Source organism: Ammospiza nelsoni, chromosome 7, assembly GCF_027579445.1.
Source record: "Ammospiza nelsoni isolate bAmmNel1 chromosome 7, bAmmNel1.pri, whole genome shotgun sequence".
Taxonomy (NCBI): domain Eukaryota; kingdom Metazoa; phylum Chordata; class Aves; order Passeriformes; family Passerellidae; genus Ammospiza; species Ammospiza nelsoni.
Genome location: NC_080639.1, coordinates 1,345,820 through 1,365,875, shown reverse-complemented (window position 1 = coordinate 1,365,875; position 20,056 = coordinate 1,345,820). Strand labels below are relative to the sequence as shown.

General features: G+C 44.1%; 1 protein-coding gene across 1 annotated transcript in view; it reads right to left on the bottom strand.

Moving 5' to 3' along the window:
- The window catches only part of IQCA1 (IQ motif containing with AAA domain 1), a 120,955-nt gene that overhangs the window by 12,883 nt on the left and 88,016 nt on the right, over positions 1-20,056 (bottom strand). The window contains exons 13-18 of the mRNA XM_059475865.1: positions 19,900-19,961; positions 17,381-17,463; positions 14,922-15,029; positions 12,335-12,531; positions 2,736-2,822; positions 7-184 (exon numbers count right to left, since the gene is read on the bottom strand). Coding sequence (XP_059331848.1) covers positions 7-184; positions 2,736-2,822; positions 12,335-12,531; positions 14,922-15,029; positions 17,381-17,463; positions 19,900-19,961 — 715 coding nt within the window. The remainder of the gene's footprint in view (positions 1-6; positions 185-2,735; positions 2,823-12,334; positions 12,532-14,921; positions 15,030-17,380; positions 17,464-19,899; positions 19,962-20,056) is intronic.

Below are 20,056 nucleotides of genomic sequence, written 5' to 3'. Positions count from 1 at the left end.
ACTTGCCAAATCTTGTCAGGTAGTCAGGCTTTGAGATGAGAATGATTTTCTGGTAGACTTTGCAGAAAGGTCCCACATTGGCATCAAAGGGTCTCCTGGTGGTTCCCACGAGCAGAACCCTGTCCTTGGGTTTCAGAGTCCTCAGGAACTGGGGCAGCAGCCTGGCCAGGCGCTTGAAGTTCACCTGCAGCACGTGGGAACAGGAGAAGGAAAGAGTTGTTAAGGATGATGACAGCTCAGAGCTAATGAGCTGGAGCTGGACCTGCTGCCTGCAACAGGATTTTGGGGTTTTTTCAGTGCTCTGGTTGTATTTGGTGTGAGCTGGTGAGATATCAACACAAGTAGGAAGATTCTGCCTCCTCAAATTCAGATAAACACTTGATTTCTGCTTCTGTTTTTGTTTTGGTTTGTGCCAGTGCCTTTCACTACTGAATTTATGGTCTGGTTATTCAAAGGCAGGCAGGAAACAATTAATTTAAAGAAGGAAATCCTTATTTCCAGCTCAAGGAGAAATATTGCAGGGACCTGCACACCTGATGAACCTCGACAGGTAGAAAATTGTAACCTGGTTTGGAATCCTCCCAGCTCTTGGAGGTTATGATTTTCTGACTTCTAAGTGTGAAAAATGCACTCCCCTTTTTTTTGCTGTGCTTTTAAACTTTGCTGAGGCTCTGAGAACAAAGGTTCTGGGAGCTCAGGGTTCATTTCTTTGCAATAATTTACTGCTTGACTTTGTAACACATTTTTAACTGCTGCTTACAGAGCAAATGAGTATTGAGCACAACCTTTTATTGGAGAACCTTTTATATCAGATATTATTTATATTTGATAATGTTCAAGTGAATATTGGCTGGAGAAGCCTCACCAGATTGTTGTGGTGTCATTAGTATTAATCCATAAGCTTTCCCACAAGTTTTGGGGTAGAGTAGCACTTTTTTTCTCCTAAATAAGCTTGTCTTAACACAATACATTTGGTGGGCCATTCCTTTTCTTCTCATGGTCATGCTGTGCATTTCTGTCACCCTGGGCTGAGCACAGTGACTGATGCTTGCTTTGGCCTCTGAAGGCTGAGCTTAGCTCATCTTTTAGGATGGGCCTGCTCTAGTGGAAGATGTCCCTGCCCTGCAGGAGGTGGAACCAGGTGAGCTTTAAGGCCCCTTTCAACCCAAACCATTCTCCAAAATTCCAGCACTCTGCCTGTCCTCTCAGGTCCATGCTCTCTCCTCTAAGTGTTGGGTGTGCTGTGAACAATTTGGGATGTGTGGGATCCCAAGCCTGGAGCCAACAGGCTCCCACCAAGGGGGAAGGTCTTGGGATGGGTACCAGGGCCAGAGACCTGGACTCTGAAGTGGGCAGGACAAGAAAGTTTTCTACACAGATGGCAAAGCAAGCAAGGATCATGAGTAATCCAGGCCATTTTGGGCCCCTAATCTTAATTTTAGTCCCCATCTGCATTTTCTGTCAGGGTTTGAGCCCAAGAGAAAGCTTCCCTCCCACTGTGGGGACCACTAAGGGTCCCTCTGATGCCTTGAGAGGCTGCCCTAGAACAGAGGCTGGAGAGAGTTACAGAATAAAGCAGGGATTTATTAAAAGGATCTCCTCAATGGACACACCTTGGGCAGCACAAGAGCCCAGAGAGGGCTACACCCAAGATGAACCAAAATGGTCACAAAATGGGATGACTGGTCATGGGCTCTCTAACTTTTAAAAGTTCTGCTCCATTTGCATATTGGAGTTAATTGTCCCACTACAGCTTTAGGTTATCAAATCTCATCCTTCTTGTTTTTCTCTCTCTAGCCCACATTGTTTGTGCTCTTGGGCTGATAATTGGATCATTTGTCCTTGGTGCCCAGTTAGAGCAGGAATTGTTTTGTCTCCCTGCTCTGTGCACAGAGCTCAGCATCCCCTAATACGCAGCTCAGACCCACACACTAAAGCAGCACAGAATGTGAAAAATATAAAAGCTCAAACCTGAGGCATCACCCCTAAGGATCCCTGCACAGCCACCACCTCACCCAGCCCTGGCAGAAGGAACAGCCCCAGCCAAGGTTGGGTTGCCTTGTGCTGCCTTTCCAAAATACATTCTTGTGACCACCCCACAGACACCCTAAGAAAAAAAGGTTCAATTTTTCACATAAAGCTCTAATAGCAAAATATTCTGCAGGCAACAGGAACTGGGGTGGTGTGGTTGCTGTGAATATGGGGCAGAATTTTAATTTTCTTTCCAATGGGGAAGCCCCACAGGAGAGGAAGGAATGGAAGCAGTGGCATTAGGACTCCTGAGAACCCAAAGAAAATAATCTGTAATTGTAACTATTTAACACAGGCTCATTGTTTTTGCAGTGGAAATCTATCCTTGTTACTTTATTGTTCACTTTGGCTCCATCCAATTTCTCAAATTAATAGAGCTGAACAATTTAAGCTCATCTCAACTTTTAGCTTTTTGCCTCATATTTTGAAATTCTCCATTATTCCCTTTTACTTTCCAGGGCACTGATGAGCAGTGACTGGACTATTTTTAAATAAAGCGAGGATAGGTGGAAGAGAGAAATGTGACCTCTTGGGGGCTCTTAAGAAGTCACAAGACTTTCTTACAAGCTAAAAAAAAAAAAAAAGTTAGTGAGACAAGCTATTATCAAGCAAGCTTTGGCAGGTCTGGCCATAGTGGTATGTGCTTTGTGTGGGCTGTAGTGCAACAGGAGAAATTATCTGCACTGAAATAAAGAAGAATTCACCTCATCTTCTCCCTTCGTTGCCCCTTTGGAATATATTCTCTCTGTGTCTCCAATCCACACCACTGAAGGCTGCAATTCCTTGCCCACCTAGGAGAAAAGGCAAAGAGTTGATTAAAGCAGCTGCAATTTCATACCTGGGAGCCTGTCACTGGGCTTTTGTATCCAGATTGCAGCAGCTCAATTAGCCTGGCTCATTTTTTATCCCTGGGAATGTTGAGCAATCACAGATAGCAGTGCTTGGCAAATCCAACTCTTTCTAGTTAGGAATGGAGCATTAAGAGCCCACCCCAGACTGGATCATTTTGTCTGTTATGCTTATCTTTAATTTCTCAGCACACATTCAGTTGTGCTCCTGCAAGAGGAAGCCTGGATTTGGTGTTCAGTGGAAAATCATGGTCCAAGGGCAGCTTTAGGATCCCACCCTGCTTTTCTGGATGGTGAAACAGGCAAGGCACGGCTGCTGCATGAGAGGGAGGGCACTCTTCATTAAGCAAAACAGTTTGTCAATCTTCTGGTTGAAACATTTAATTTCCAGTGAGCCCAAGAATTAAATTTGAAGGAGTGGGGGGGGGGAGGGGGGGGGCATTGCCCAAAACTGGTTTTTCCTGCTCCAAAGTGGGAGGCTCGATACCCCTGGTTCACAGCAGGATGGCAGCAATGCTACAGGCTTTTTCCACATCCTGCACTCTTCCCCATTGCTATAGAAACGCCAGAGGCTGAGCCATTCCAGAGGTTTAGACACTCTGCTGCCAAATTTTAATCACTTTCCAGTGGCTCTCAGAGTTTGCTCAGCAGCAAAAAGTGACGGCTCGAGGAGTCAGCGGTAACGAGAGAGAGAGAGACAGGCACAGCTTCTTTCTATCCTGCCTTTTGCTTTTTTTATTTTTTTTCCTTTAATTCCCCCTAGTTGAAGCTGCTGCTTCCAGGAAGGCAGCTGACAAAACCCAGGGGCTGTGTACATCACAGGCTGCTGGCTGATTGGCAGCCAGGCAGGAGGAATTGAGTTGTGAACAGCACTGCAGCTCATTTTGGTGGCTGTGCTTCAAAGAGTGAGTGTGGGAGTGCAGGAGGGGTGGGCTGGGGATGGGAGAGAGCACGGGGAACAAGGGCTGGTCACTTTGTTTGCTGTGCTGCTGGTGGGGTGAAGTGGGAGCAGTGCCACCTTCAGTGTGTGACACTTTGATGGTGGCAGCTGGTCAGTTCTAGAATATGTCAGGTGATACCTCCAAGTCCAGTTGGACTGTAGAATCCTGGAATGGTTGGGGCTGGAAAAGATCTTAAAGCTCATCCCATTCCACCCCTGTGCCACTGTCCCAGGGTGCTCCCAGCCCCATCCAGCCTGGCCTTGGACACTTCCAGGGGCAGCCACAGCGGCTCCGGGCACCCTGTACCCGGGCCTGCCCACCCTCACAGGAACAATTCCTTCCCAATATCCCATCTAAACCCACTCTCTGTCAGTTTAAACCCATTCCCCCTTGTCCTGTCCCTGCAGGCCCTTGTAAATAGCCTCTCTCCCTTTTTCTTGTAGCCTTTTAAGGCACTGGAAGTGATGCCTCAGGTTTGAGCTTTTATATTTTTCACATTCTGTGCTGCTCTAGTGTGTGGGTCTGAGCTTCATATTAGGGGATGCTGAGCTCTGTGCATAGAGCAGGGAGACAAAACAATTCCTGCTCTAGCTGGGCACCAAGGACAAATGATCCAAATATCAGCCCAAGAGCACAAACACCGTGGGCTGGAGAGAGAAAAACAAGCAGGATGGGATTTGATAACCTAAAGCTGTAATTAGACAATTAACTCCAAGATATAAATGGAGCAGAACTTTTAAAAGTTAGAGATCCCATGACCAGTCATCCATTTTTGTGACCATTTTGGTTCATCTTGGGTGCAGCCCTCTCTGGGCTCTTGTGCTGCCCAAGGTGTGTCCATTGAGGAGATCCTTTTAATAAATCCCTGCTTTATTCTTTATCTGACCTCTGTTCTTGGTCAGCCTTCACAGGGGCACTAAGGTGACCCCCAAGCCTTCTCTTTTCTGGGCTGGACAATCCCAATTGTCTCAGCCTTTCCTTGTAGGAGAGGTGCTCCATGCCTCTGATCAGATTGGTGGCCTCCTCTGGGCTCACTCAACAGGTCCATGTCCTTCCTGAGCTTTTTCCTTTGGTGGATGGCAGAAGCTCAAACATTTAATGCTAATAGTGAAGATGGAAAAAAATAAAACCAACTTATTTGAAAAGATATCACATTCATGGGGAGCTGCTGCAGTGGGAAACAAGGGCGGTGAAAGGTTACAGAGGCTACAAATGCTGTTGGCAAATGTTGGACACTGCTGGTGTCTCTCTTTGTCGTTCTGGTGGGGTCACCACAGGCTGGGAGGTGCAGGTATTCCTTGTTTGGCTTGGAGATGGTTTCTGTGCTGAGCATCCTCCCTGAAATGCAGCCCCCTGAGGTCTGAAACCAGATTATACCTTCCTTTTAACTCTTACAGGATAATGCTCAGTGTGGTCACATCTTTCATCTTCTTTGCCCCCTTTGTTTCTCCACTAAGTGGAAATAGAATGAATAACCTCAGTTTTGGCCCCTAAAGAGAGAATTCCCTGTGTTTTCTGTTTTGAGGCAAAGAGCTAAATGGAGAAAATGGCCTGCATGTGTTTGTTGCCCAGAGCAGCTGTGGCTGCCCCAGGATCCCTGGAAGTGTCCCAGGCCAGGCTGGACATTGGGACTTGGAGCACCCTGGGATAGTGGGAGGTATCCCTGCCATGGCAGAGTGGCACTGGATGAGCTTTAAATCCCTTCCAACCAAACCATTCCATGATTTGTCAGGTGTTAATAGACACTCATATAACCCAATTCAACACAGTGTGTTTGAGCCTGGCTGTTTCTTCTTGGGAATCCAGATGAGACCCCCAGAATCCACTGGCATCTAATTTAAATTGTTGGCAGATCTGTAGCTGCCTGTATATCCCCCTGTGAAATGCTCCATTTGAATTATCCACGGACAGTTTGAATCCATGGATAATTAAATGCACTGTACATAATTAATTTGTAATTGAAATTTTATTAGCTTCGCTGCAATTCCACAATTTGTTGGAGCTGCCAGCAGATGGCCCCTTAACCCTTCTAATACCACACTGAGTGAGATTTGCTCTTTGGGAAAATCATTATGGGGAAAAAAAAATAAAAATCCCTCTCATCCTGCTGTCAAGAGTCACCAAAGATCAAACAGCACTTTTGAAAGCCTTGGGTTCAGCTTTTCAAACCTGGGAGCCAGAGTTTAACAGTTAAATTGTTACACTTGAAAATGCAGGAATGTGATTCTTGCCCAGGACATATTGCACAAGGCTCCTCCAAACTTGAAGGATTTGATGGAATTTTTTTCTGAAGGCCCAAGATTTTCTGGAAGCTCAAGTTATTGCTGAAAAACTTAGTGCTCTGTAGTTTATACCCCCAGAAATGCTGCACTGAAAGCTGTGATCAGACCTGATCAGCCGGAGCATCACCAGGTAAATATTCCTGTGCTACAGAGATGATGCCACTGCATTCTGGTTTGTGAGGCAGAAAATGACTTGAACAGGATAAATTTAACTTTTAACCTTAGGGTAACACAAGTTCAAGCTGCTTTCTCACAGAAATAATTGCATATTTGAGCACTGTTTGATACTTAACACTTCAAGGATCTAAGAATTCCAGCAGGCTGAGCTGCACCAAGAGCAGAATTGTTTTGGATGCTGGAAGAAACACTCATTGTACTGTTCCCAAATTTTAGCTGTGGTGGGAGAGTCTTGTGGCATGGAAATGCTAAACACACACAGAATTCTGTCAGTGTACCAGGACAAGCTCCTCAACCTGCCAGAACAATGGTCTGGCTGACAATACAGCAGTGCTTATGAACAAATGAACACAAATCAGTGGGAAAAAATTAAATTAATGGCAGACTTCAAAATTCTGTTGCCTCTAAATGCTGGAGTTGTATCATTTAATCTAAATAAACTGCATCACATCCCTTTTTTGGGTGTAACACTTGTACAGTCAGCTCTGAGTGGCTAAAGAGCAGACCCAAAGAGGCTGATAAGAATCCCCCAGCACTGATGGTGCTGAAATATTTCTGGACAATATTAATCTCTGTGGCCCCGCACAGCTCACACCGAGCTGACACATACACACAGAGCTCCCCTGCTGGCATTTCCTCCTGGCCACCTCTCCCCAACCTTTCAGCCTGGCCAGAGCTGCTCTGCGGAGGTTTCCCCAGGTGTGGCTCGGGGCACAATGAGCTCTGTGTGTGCTCTGTGCCCGCAGAGGGGATGGCTCCCTCTGCTAGTGATCAACCCCCTGCTTGGCATTTCATTGCCTGCAGCTAAAGCTCGGAACTACCTGCGCTGTTGTGTCACTGGGTTGGGCATTCTCCCCTCTGCCCGTGCTCCTTTCTGAGTCTGATTTTGCTTCCATGCCTCCTTCCCTGCCCTTCCTTGCATCTTTCCAGGATTTTATGGGGACATAGGAGAGCCAATTGGCACAAGCTGGCAGCTCAGGCTGGGAAATGGGGCTTAATTGGAATATTCCAGGGTGGAATATTTCAGTTAATATTGAAATATTAAATAAATAATAGTTCATTAAATTGTTACATAGAAATTATAAGTTTTTACATAAATATTACATAGAAATAAAGAAGTTTTAATATTGAAATATTAAATAAATAATAGTTCATTAAATTGTTACATAGAAATTATAAGTTTTTACATAAATATTACATAGAAATAAAGAAGTTTTAATATTGAAATATTAAATTAATAATATTTCATTAAATTGTTACATAATATTATATTATTATTGTATTATATTATAATGTATAATGTATAATTATTATTGTATATAATATTACATCATACATATAATATAATATAATATAATATAATATAATATAATATAATATAATATAATATAATATAATATAATATAATATAATATAATTCTATAATATGATAATATATAATTATATTAAGATATATAATATTATAATATAATATTATTATATGAAGATATATAATGTGATTGTATTTTATTTTATTTTATTTTATTTTATTTTATTTTATTTTATTTTATTATTACACATTAGAAATAAATAAGATTTAATATTGAAATATTAAATTAGTAATATTTCATTAAATTGTTACATAATATTACATTATTATTGTATTTTATTATAATGTATAATATATAATTATTATTATAGATATTATATAACATATATAATATTATACATATTATTATAATATTCCACATTAGAAATAAATAATATTTACTATTTAAATATTAAGTAAATAATATTTCACTAAATTGTTGGGTAATATTACATTATTATAATATTATATTGTAATGCATAACATATATTTATTATAATATAAAATATTATATATTATACATATTATTATATTCCACATTAGAAATAAATAATATTTAACATTGAAATATTAAATAAATAATATTTCATTACATTGAAATCATTACATATTACATTGAAATAAATAATATTTCAGTATTATTTTATATATGATATTTCAATATTCATTTTATAATAAAATACATAAATATATTTTATTGTAATAAATAACATTACAATGTGGAATATTCTGCTTCATGCTTCAAGAGTGAGTTTTCTTTTGGGGGGGGTAATTTCTGGGAAGTGCTTCTCTGCTCGACACAGATCCTCCCCTTTTTGCTGTGAAGCAGAGCTGCCCTGGCAGGATTTGCTCAAGCTTTGTGTTTGCAGTCTCTTTCAATAGTTTCCCTATTCAATATCCACCTCCCTTCCATCTCTGAACAGGCAGATTGAAACACTGGTGTTTCTGCTCTGCTATGAGAAGTCATTTCCTCTGGATGACATTAAAATGCCTGCCTGGAGTCACACTCGAGCCTCTCTTGGATCAGGGCTGCTGTGTCTCCTGTGAGTCCCCTCCCTGAGAAAGGGAGGGGGGGAAAAAGAATTTTGCTTTTGCATCTGAAACAAATTAAATTTTCATTTTTTCCCCAATCCTATTCACTTGTTTAGGGCGTCTCCCACCAAACAAGTACCAGCAGCCAACACTTCAGTCATGGAGGGAAAGTTTCCTCATGGTCATTTTATGCTCTCCAGAGTTTCCTTTCATTACAGAAACTCTTTTGTTTGCACATAGGACAGGTAATCAAAAGTGTGAGGTAACTTCACCTATCCCACAGAGCACCATAAATCCTTATTTACTAAATCCTGGTTGTGTGGATGAGAATTTAATAGGCAAAGAGCTGTCATGTTTCCTGTCCTTCACTCACAGCTTGCAGTGCCAGGTCTGCATTTTGCTTGACTAACTCTCCATAAAGGCACTTCTGGGAAGCTGGAGTACAAAGCTGCCATGACAACAGTTGCTGTTTCCAAAGAAAAGCTGCCCAGAAGTGCCTGATTATGGAGATTTGGGGCATTTTCAGTGATCTCTGCACACAGGGCCCTCAGATGGGGGGTACTGTGATGGGTCAGGTAAGACTGAGAGCTGAGAATATTAAATATAAATTATCAGCTGCAAGCTACCAACAACTTCCATGGTTTGTCTGCCACATGTGCCACTGTCCAGTGTAGTCTTACATTAACCAAATAAACAGATTTTTGTACCATGGTGGAAAATGAACTTTTTGGGGAGGGCAGTTACCAGTGCTCAGCTTTCTCTTGTCAAGGAATTTGTTTTGAACGTGTCTTGTTTCCTTCAGCTTGGGTAGCAGTAAATTCCTGCAGGATATAGGAGATTCCTTGTCCTTTAGCTCCTCATAAAACTTTCTCCTTAATACACAAACAATTTTCCTTGTCGCTACCTGTGCCCATTTCTTCTTGTCCCATCTCTGTGCACTCTGGGCAAAGTCTGACTCTGTTCTCTGTGTTATCCCATGAAAATCCTGAAAACAGCAGCTAAACTCCCTCTCACTCCAACTTTATTTTAGCCCCAAACAGCTGGATTTGGCAGTCCAGTTGTGGTCTCATAAATGCCCAATAACAGGGAATAATTAATTATTTTAAGGTGTTTGCTATATTCCTGCTGGTACAGGCAGGTATTTGGCTGAGTTAGTGCTGCTGGACTGGAGCAGAGAGAGGGGGGAACGAGGCACATTTGGCATTGTCAGGAATAAAAAGGTGGAAATTCTGTGGGGGCAGGATTGTTTCCAGCCTGGCTCTGAGAACCTACAGGCTCTGAGCTGAAATGCTCAGCCATGGGGACAGCAGGTGAGAGGAGAGCTGAGACCACCACAGGAACTGGGAATGCAAATAGAGCACAGTGGATTTGGATGCTGCTAGGACAGGCCAGACTGGTTTGGGTGGGAAGGGACCTTAAATCCCATCCAGTGCCACCCCTGCCATGGCAGGGACACCTTCCACTGTCCCAGGCTGCTCCAAGCCCCATCCAACCTGGCCTTGGGCACTTCCAAGGATGCAGGGGCAGCCACAGCTGCTCTGGGCACCCTGACAGGGAAGGATTGAACACCCAGGAAAGAGAAACCCTGTGCTGTTCAAGCAGCAGGGTTTGCAGCAGTGCTGCAGTTGGAATAAGTCACCTTTTGGTAAGCAAGGGTGCCAGGGATGCTGTATTTCCTTTGCTGTGCCTGCTCAACATTCCTGTGAGAATTTATAAAATTAGAGGGTTTTGGGAAAGCTGTAAGAGGTGTGCTTATTGTGATTGCATAAAACTACTGTCAATATGCTTTTACTTTATGTGATTAGTCAAACAACTTTTAAAGTAAGTCGCAACATTAAGTTCTTAGTCTGCTGCCTGAAATGTAAACTGATGGCATCTTCCCATTGTCATAACCATGTAATAAAACTGATGCTAAAAAACAAAACAACTCAAGACACGCTCCTAGCAATCCCATCCTGTTTGTGATTTGTACATAACCCACAACCAACAACACATTCCCACTCTGTCTCCATGGCTGCTGCAGGTAAATTTATCCTGGGCTGTGACAAATATGATCCATCACCTGGGAAAGCCTCAAACTGGGGAAACACAACAGCCCTGGAGAGCTCTGATTCCATGGGCTTGTGAGCGACTCTATCCCAGGAACTCATGGGGGCTCACCAAAGTGTCACTGTCCTTTGCAAGAATTTAAGTAGAGGGAAATAAGCTTGGACTGCTCCCCATGGTTTTGAGGAAGGAGTTGGAGAAGTGTTTCCAGTTATTTTTAATTAATGTGGGAAAATGCAAGGGTTTGAATGTACCTGCAGCACACACGAATACGTGACGTGTGTGTATATTCTTATTAAAGTGTATAAATACACATCTTATGCATGCTCCTCTTATTGTTCATAGTATTTATATGCAAGTATCCAAAAAATCCCTTGCTATCTTCAGCTGGAACCTTGTCCAGGAGTACAAAGGCTTCCCTCATTTCCCCTGTGCCCAAAGCCCTTGTGCTCTGGCCTGCAGCCAGAGCTGAGCTCTGCCATGGGTGAGGGCACAGACATGGAGTGCAGAAAGGTGAAATGTGCAGAGAGGAGGGGCTGCTAGCTCAGGATCATGGCTCTGAATCGTGCCAGGGAGTGCCAGGCCCAGTGCCAGTGCCACGGCACCACAGGTGTGTGATCACAGCACTGCCACTCCTCCCTTGGCACCACCTCCTCAGGGGTGGCTTTGCTCACCTGTCACAAAACCTGCTCCAACACTGGATTCCATGAAATACAGCTGATAAATCCCCAGCAAGGCCAATTTTAGTAGACCACTGGCACTGGAAAAATATTCCCTTTGGCTTTTTCCTAATTTTTTTTTTTTGTCTGGAAATGTTTACCAGCTCCCATGCAGAGCAGAAATACTGAGCATTTAAAATCTGGAAGAAATCTTGCCAGGATAGTGTATTTTTTAATTTTTTTTTTTTTGGAGGAAGGTTTGGGCTGTGTTCTTCACAGTTCATATGCCTGCTTTCATTTCCAGACTTCTCATACATTTCTGTTCCTATAATCCTGAACCAGGATTCCTTCTTTTGAAGACCTTGCTGATAGGTAAACAGAGAGCAATATAGGGGAGAGAGCTCTTGTCCAGCAACAGCCCCAGAGAGGAAATTTCTGACCACCCCCAGCCTAGCATTTGATTAAATGCTGCGTGGCAAGCATTCCTGGCTGATGTGCACATAAACAGAGAACAGAATTTTCTTTATCTGTGCTGCTTTTCATATTCAAGGTAACACAAAGCTCCCATAAATCTTAATGTGAAAAATATGGCTGCTCCCAGTGATTTCTCCTGGGGCATTAAATCCTCTGCAGAGCTGCACACACTGGCTGTCAACAAGTGGTTTCACAGAATCACAGAACCATTTTGGTTGGAAAAGACCTCAAAAATCAAGTCCAACCTTTGACTTATCACCACCTTTCAATTAGTCTAGAGCACTGAGTGCCACGTCCAGTTGTTCCTTGGACCCACCACTCCCTGGGCAGCCCTTTCCACCAAGAAATTCCTCCTGAACACTTGAAGGCAGGGAAGGAACTCCAAATTGGGCTAAGCAGCTTTGCCCAAGCTGTGTATGTTGCTTGTTATGGAGGAACTACCATTCCCTGTTTGTCCCACAAAAGAACTGGGCCACCTTTGTAGAGAATTGCCCACCTTGAGAATCATGTGAAGCAACATGATGAGGCCTTCCTTGCCTGAATAATTCACAGTGTTGGAAGGAGTGAGGCTGAAGAGGTTGGCTCCTGCTTCTGTGCAGATGGCATGGACCAACATTTTCTTTCCAACACCAGCAGGTCCTGCCAGCAGCAGGGATTTCACCAGAGGAGCATTCTCATGGACAGTTTGGGAACCTGTAAAAAGTCATAAGGCATTATTATTGCTTTCATTTAAATCTGCCATAAAGGTAATGGAATGATTCCTCCTTTTTTATTCACCATAAATAATTGATAACATGAATTAATTGTTTCCTTCCTATGGCATGAGTGCTCTTGAGTTCAATTCTGTATAACCTGAGCTGAGAGCCCAGCAGATTTAACATTTCTTTTTGGAACAAGACTCACCCACCCTTGTTTGTACCTCCTGGTGGGAAAACTTCACCTGTGAGCTAAAAGAATGATTTTGGGAGTAGAGGAAATGTGAATGCCAGGGTTGCTGTGCCTGCTCAGCATTCCCACTCTGTCTCCATGGCTGCTCCAGGTAAATTCACTCTGGCTGTGACAAATATGATCCATCACCTGGGAAAGCCTCACCTTGGGAAAACACAAGCACAGACAGGCTTAGGTGGTTGATGGGGATGGAACTTGTCTTCCCTGCAGCTGCCACCACATGAACTGAGGACAGGGGAACCTCCAGAGGTGCAAGTGGCAGGAAATGTCAAATGTTTTGTCCATGCCCCCTTTGCCTCGATGCCTAAAGATGTGCTGTGTCAACAGTGGTGCTGTTTAAATGTGTTTGAAAATCTCTGGGAGCATCCACAGCATCTGGAGGTCTCTCAGCCTGGTGTCCACCAGATTGTGGGAGTGAAACTGGCCCCAAAACTGATGGGCTGCAGAGGGAGCCTTTGCCTCAGCCTGGAGAAGCCCTCTGGCTTAATGGGGATGGCTGCTATTTAAAACAAATCCAATCAGGGTGGTTATCTGTGTCCTAATGGTTTAACATCCCAAATAGATGGCAGGGAACTGAGCACAGAGACAAATGCCTTTATTCCAGCACGGTGCAGGGTGTAGGAAGTTGTCAGCCACCCAGGCTTTATTAATTTTTGGTCATTCCACAGTAATCCATTACTATTGCACAAAGATTTATTAGGAGGGGAGCAGCAGACTCCTCTGTGTTAAAAATGAAGTATAGCTTCTACTATTCTTTCTCCTTTCAGCTGCTTGTAATTTTCTTAATGCCATTTAAGCTGGGGCTTTCCTTGCCATCAGGTGGCTATTTTGAGAAAAACTTTCACTTCTGTGATACACAATTATCTCATGATGAACTAGTTTGGAGACCAATTAAGTGAAATGTCATCCATAACAGATCACCCCATAGGTGAAACCATTCCTGAACCTTTTTTTTTTGGCTCATGTAATGGCTTTTGTTACTCAAAGGCATTTTTCAAACTGCTCTTGCAAGTACCTTTTGTTTGTTTAACTAGTCCAGGGTCTCCTCTCCCTAGAATTTTTACCAATTGTATAAATGGCAGAAAATTTATGGGTTCTCCTGATTAAGGGGTGTCTCAGGGCTTGATTTCCCTAGATCAGATGGTGTCAAAACACAGCTTTGGAGGAGTCTGGGGATAAGTGAAACACATTGTGCAGACAGAGATAACTGCTTAGCAATCTCAGCTGACTGCAGTCAGACCTTCAGCCTTACGCCAAACCAGCTGAGGGCGTTGCTCCAGGTGGGAAGAGCCCCATCCAGGCTGAGGAGAGAATAACCTGAGCACTTTGGGAGGAAGGGAAAACAGAAATTCTGTGCTTGCTTTGTGTTCCAGGGTGGGAGGCAGGCAGATGTTGGTGATTTTGCCCTCTCAGGGGGTTGAGCAGACACTGACACAGCCTGGAGGAGTTAAAATCTCCCTGAGATCCACTGAGATTCCATTCAGGAATGGAAAAGGAGGCAAGTGAAGTATTGAAGCTGGAAAATCCAATCAGGAGTGGAAAGGGGCTCAAACGAGGTTTTGATAAAGGCCCCCCGAGACAGGCACTTCTTGCAATCACTGGAGTTTGGCACAAGGCCATTCCCAAGTGAAAAATGGGATAGATTTTACATTAAAAGCAAACAACCTGACCCAGCAAAGCCTTGCTAGATATTGGCTAAGCCTGGCATTAAAACTACGAGGGCATTTACAACTGTTTTCTGTGATGTACAAAATGTATCCAGGCTAATTCCTCCAACGATTGCACTGTGCAGCACCAGTAACATTAGCCAGCTTGTAAAAGGTAAATTGCAACCTTAGCCCTTGCCTTAACTTGATTAATTTTGATCACCGGAGCTTGTTTGAGTTATTATCTTTCCCAAGTGGTTTCCCTTGATGTGCTGCCATTCACAAACTGTTGCCATGCAGGCAGAGATGGGCTGGGGAGGGCATGCACTCTTCAAGGGATCCAGCCCTCACTCTGAAGGCTTCATTGAAAAACAATTAGACTGCAAAATGCTTCAGATTGCCACTAATCAACCTTGTCAAAGGCAGTAAAATGCAGTTCCTGGCAGGGAGCAAAGGCTCAGAGTGCTCTGCCCTCTGGTGTGCTCTTACCCAAGGGCAATATTCCATAGAGTGCCACGAGCTGCCTGACTTCTGGGATGGAGGGCATGGGCTGGGCCCCTGTCTCACGAAGCAGGGTCCCCAGACAGTCGTAGTAGCCTGTGAGGAGGAAGCAGGAGCTCAGCAAATGTGCCAGTGTCGTTGCAGAAAGCATCACTCAGGGAATGGGGAGCTGCCACAGCACAGGGCTGGGGCACACACTCAGCAGTGCCAGGCTCAGGGACTCAGGCTGGGCAACCTTCTGGTGGAATGTGGCCCTGAGAAAGGTGAAGTGCAGAGGGAAATTGGAGCTGAGCAGGCTGTGGAAGTTGTTCAGCAGAGAGCAGACGGTTTGCAGTAACCTTTGAAAGGAACTTTGTGGAGAAGAATCATTAGCAGCGCCATAAATCACGCTGCTGGCAAAGCATTCCTGGATTTGGGATTTTGCAGGGCTAGAATCCCAGTGAACCATGAGCTCTCAGAAGGATTTCAAAAAGGGGGAAAAGCTATTTTAACAAGCTTTTCCCTGGCTGGGTCCCATCTCAGCTCCTCGCTGTGTCACCTCATTTGGTGGGGCCCTCTGCTTTGCAGTTCACCTCTTCTTTTTTCCCCTCTTTTGTTCAAAAAAACCTCCACAAAACAACCCAAGGAAACTAAAAATCCCTGACACGAGCTGAAAGGATCTTGCCTTGGCTCTGGTTGCAGAGCTATAATCACATTGCTTGCCCTGTCAAAGCCCATATCCAAGCAATGTTGGAGAACAAAGATACAGGAGGATGGGCCACAAGCAGGAAAAGCAGTTGTGATGCAGTCAGTGATTATTTTTAGCATAAATTACATGTGATTATGGTGATTATTATTGAAAAATAATAATATATTATGTTTTACTGGAGATAAAAAGGCAGAGGGCAAGAGGCCTCTGGAGCAGAGGCAAATTAGCAGTGGGTAAGAGCAAAAGTGGAGGTATAATTTGGGGGGAAAAAGGCAGACAAGGCCTGGTGCAACTGCCCCCTCCCCTCTGAAGAATAAAATTAATTTCAGGTTTTATCTTTTATTTAAGGAGAAATCAAAAGAACGGGATAGGAATTAATCTTCACAGATTTAATTAGAAGGCATCAAAGGGTTTAATTGCAACTGCACATAAATCACAGTGGATATTCTCTGACTAATTTAGATAAGGTCACCAAGAAAATTAGTTCAGTGATGTCAGTTTGTCATAGAGGGGGGACATTTCAGTGCCTTTACTGGCTGGGTAGCACAGTTCCACTCTTTGTCCTTTCCCCAGGAACTGGAAGTGACCTTCCTTAGGCTCCAGCCGTGGAAGGCTGAGCAGATGAAGGCTTCTTTCTCTGTGTCCTTGGAACCTTCAAAAGACTTTTTCTGGATTTCAAAAAATGGTTGGAGATGTGCTGTTTTAAAAGCATTTGTGGTGGGGGAATGTTTGTTGGACAAAAGTGACCTTGATAGGTTGGGAGAACAAAGGAAGAATGGAAATCTTCCTTTACTTGGTGGTCTTTAATTAGCATGAAGTGGATGGGACACTCAATTGACAGAATTCACAGCTCTTCAGAGGGGTGGGCAGAGGCTCTGCAGGCTGAACTGGTGCTTCTGAGAGTTTATATAAACATGGCATTTGGGGTGATAGGAGAGAATTTGTCTTTTCTGCCTTGGCCTTGTACTCTCAGCCTGTAGCACTTCTGCTTCTGGATAGCAGCAAATTCAAACCATGGCCTTTGACATAGCTGAATCTTGGGGTTTTTTTTGCTGTTAAGATGCTGTGATTTCACTGTGTGTCACCAAATGTTTGTGGGCATGGTGTTAGACACCTCTAAAGTCTGCAAAAGTGGGGTTTGGGGTTTTTTACCCCTTTTTTTTTTTTTCTCTGTAGAGCATAGATAACCAGGTCTGGCTGCAGTTGCAGCTAACAGAAACCAGACAAGAGGAGTGTGAAATGCAGAACTAGGCAGAGACACTTCTTACTCACATGAAGGGCCAGATATGCCTCAAAGCACTGCTCAAAGTTCATGGGCAGTCAGGGAGGTGCAGGGAAAGGGCTGAGCCTTTACAAAAGACAACAAAAGCTGGAGGTACAATTTTTGCTGCTCTCTGGGAAATATTCTGCATTATGGATTATGACCCCTGCTCTGTTAGACTGGCACTGTCTTGCCACTGCCTGGCAAGGGCTCCTTAAAGGGTGTTGTGGTTCCAGCTCAGAGTGGCTGTGACATCCACAACCCTTCAAGGCTGCTGCTGTTGCTGCCTGGAGTCAAACACCAGCTCTGCAAACAGGTCCTGCCTGAATTCAGCAGCAGAAGTGAAAGCTCCTGAGCAGCCTTGATTTGCATACCTGGCCTTAGATATTCAAAGTGCAGTGACCTGAACTCAGTCCTGACTGAAAATAGGGGTCAGTGAAGGTGGAATGGCTGGAGGTCTGATCAAACACTACATTTTCTCTGAAAGGGGTACTTTACCCATGTAGTCAGAGAGATTCACATTCTTGACTTGGATGAGCAATCTTTCTTCTGCAAGCTGCTGGTACAGGGAATCAATGCTCCTGCAGGCAAGAGACATCACTCAGAAATGGTCAGGAAAGGCTCAGTGCTCTCAGACCTGAGCCAGCCTGGGTGTTGTTTGTTTGCCCAGCTTTATAAATGCCCTCTGTGGCTCAGAGGAGCATGATTAGTGCCATCAGTGTGAAATCAATAAGCACAGCTTCTGTCTCGTGCTGAGCAATGTCTTTCCCTCCCTCCCAGGCTGGGTCCCCCTCTCCTGCTGACTCCATTTACCCATTTCAGGTGATGCCAGATCAGTTATGACTTGTGTAATGGACTCATTCATTAATATCAATTACTGGGAAATTATTTTTAAATTACACAATAATGGCAATCCTAACACTACCATACCTGTTCACCCAGCTCTCCAATTAGTACTAATTCATTAATTCTTCTTGGAATTTACTGTGTTGGCAACAGACAGCCTCATCTCTCTGGGAGCACATTGGGAATGCTTTGCTCAGATCCACCACCTGCAGGGTTGTGGTCAGAGGGGGATTGGGGCAGAAATGTCCAGTGGAAGTGTTGCCCCATCCCTGGTGGTGTCCAAGGCCAGGATGGACAGGGCTTGGAGCAGTCTGGGACAGTGGGAGGTGTCCCTGCTCATGGCAGGGGTGGCACTGGACGGGCTTTGGGGTCTCCTCCAACCCAAACCAGTTTGGGATTGATCAAATGGGCAAGAGTTCCCCAGTAGAAGCTTCTCCCTATCTCCATTAGTGGCTGGAAGTAGATCCCAATAATGAAGGAGTTAAAACACTTAAAATTGTGTGTGATTTTCTCTTGATGTGGATCCTCTCTATGCTTTCTTTTGGAATTCTAAGTATTAATTTCAAGGACATTTCTGGCCCTTGGTTTTATGGAGTAATACTGCTTCCAGGATGATGAAAACTGAATAAACCTGTCAGAAATTCTCAAAGTATTGACAGCATAAACAATATTGGTTTTAGTCTTTTTAGATCTCTCAGTGTTTTTCCACACTTTTCACATTCTTTCCCCTCAATTATTTTGTCTTTCTCACCTATCTTAATTGGGATGTCCTGGTCTGGCTACAATAAATATATTTAATAGTGCCTCTCAGCTGGCTAATAAACCTCCAGGTATAATTTGAGGTCTGCAGCCTTTTTTTCCATTTCAGCTGAGGAGTTTTATGTTTATGTAGTCTTAGTGGCACAATTAATGTAGGAGCAGCAATAAGCAAATCCAAAATTTAATGCACCTTCAACAAGTTTGATTTTGCTGCTCTGACTCTTGCTTTCATCCTCAGTGGTTTTATGTTGGGAATGCATCATAAACCAGGCAGAAGTTGGAATGGGACTAACCTGGCAGCTCTGGTGGGAACAGGACTTCTACTTTTCCTGGTTTATTATTTTTACTGTGCCAGGTAAATGATGCATGTCCCCTCTAGGGGAGGGGGATGTGACCAGTCTGGGCTGGCTGGAGCCCCCTGTGCCCCCTTCACTGGACCAAAAGGGACATTTTGAATCTGTTATTCAGCCCCTCTCTGGGTTATTTCTGAAATGCTCAGCAGGGAAGAGCAAAGCAGGGAGCCAAAATGCCAGATAAAAAGCCAGCTACTAAAAAGCTCATGTTTTCAGCTGGCTGTGTGGTAAGTTTATATCTAAAGAAGCAGGTATGTGCAAGAGCAGTTTTAAAAGCAGGGAATATACCAGATTTTGGCACTGTTCTGTAGGAGAGGTCCTGCTCTGTTATAGTCCATGAGACATGGATTTTAAATATCTGCTTGGAGGTGTTTTTTAATTTTTAAAATATATTTTAAAGCAGGTAAAGAGATCATTGGCTGGTTGTGTGGGGCCAGCACCCAAATGATGGAGTCCAGGTCTGGCTGTTCTTGCACAAATGGGTTTTGGGGGTGAATTTCACTGATTGTGTTGGGCACTGTGCTGTTCTCCAGCCCTGCTCCTGGATCAGCTGCTGCCTGTGGTGATGTGTACAGGTGAAAAATGGCTGGATTTTCAGGGAACACATCACTCATTGAAAATGGCAGGGCAGAAGGAGAACTCCTCTCAGATCCTCCAAATAAAATAAGAGTGCTTCAAAGAGCAAGGGTCCACAAGAGGAGGCCAGGTCTGGCCTGATTGATCCATGGGACTGATTTATGGCATGGACACCACAGCTCAGCCATGAGGGGATTTGGGGACTGTCTGCAGCCTCACTTATTGGGATGGAAAATCTGAGAGCCACCAAAGCAGCCAGGTGCTTCTGCACCTGCAGAGACGGGGAAGAGGCACCCAGGGCCTGTCTCCTGCTGAAATGCTGCATGTGCTGAGCTCTGCCAGCTGCAGTTCACCTGCCTGCAGGGCATGGACTGCTCCTGCTGGTGTGTGACAGCACAATGGGGATTTTAATCTGTGTTTGTGGTGAAGGTGAGGAAAACCAAGGCTGATACTGGAGATGTAATGCAGAGAGGTTCTCCTCACCTGCCAGGAGTCAGATCTTTCTCCAGCTCTGATACCTTTTTCTTCACAGCTGCCTTGCTTACCTGAGGACCACACAAGCAAGCAGGAGTTAGTGAATTTAGAACAGATAAATATTTTTGGATGTACTGAAGCCAAGTGAGGGCCAGAACAGCCAATG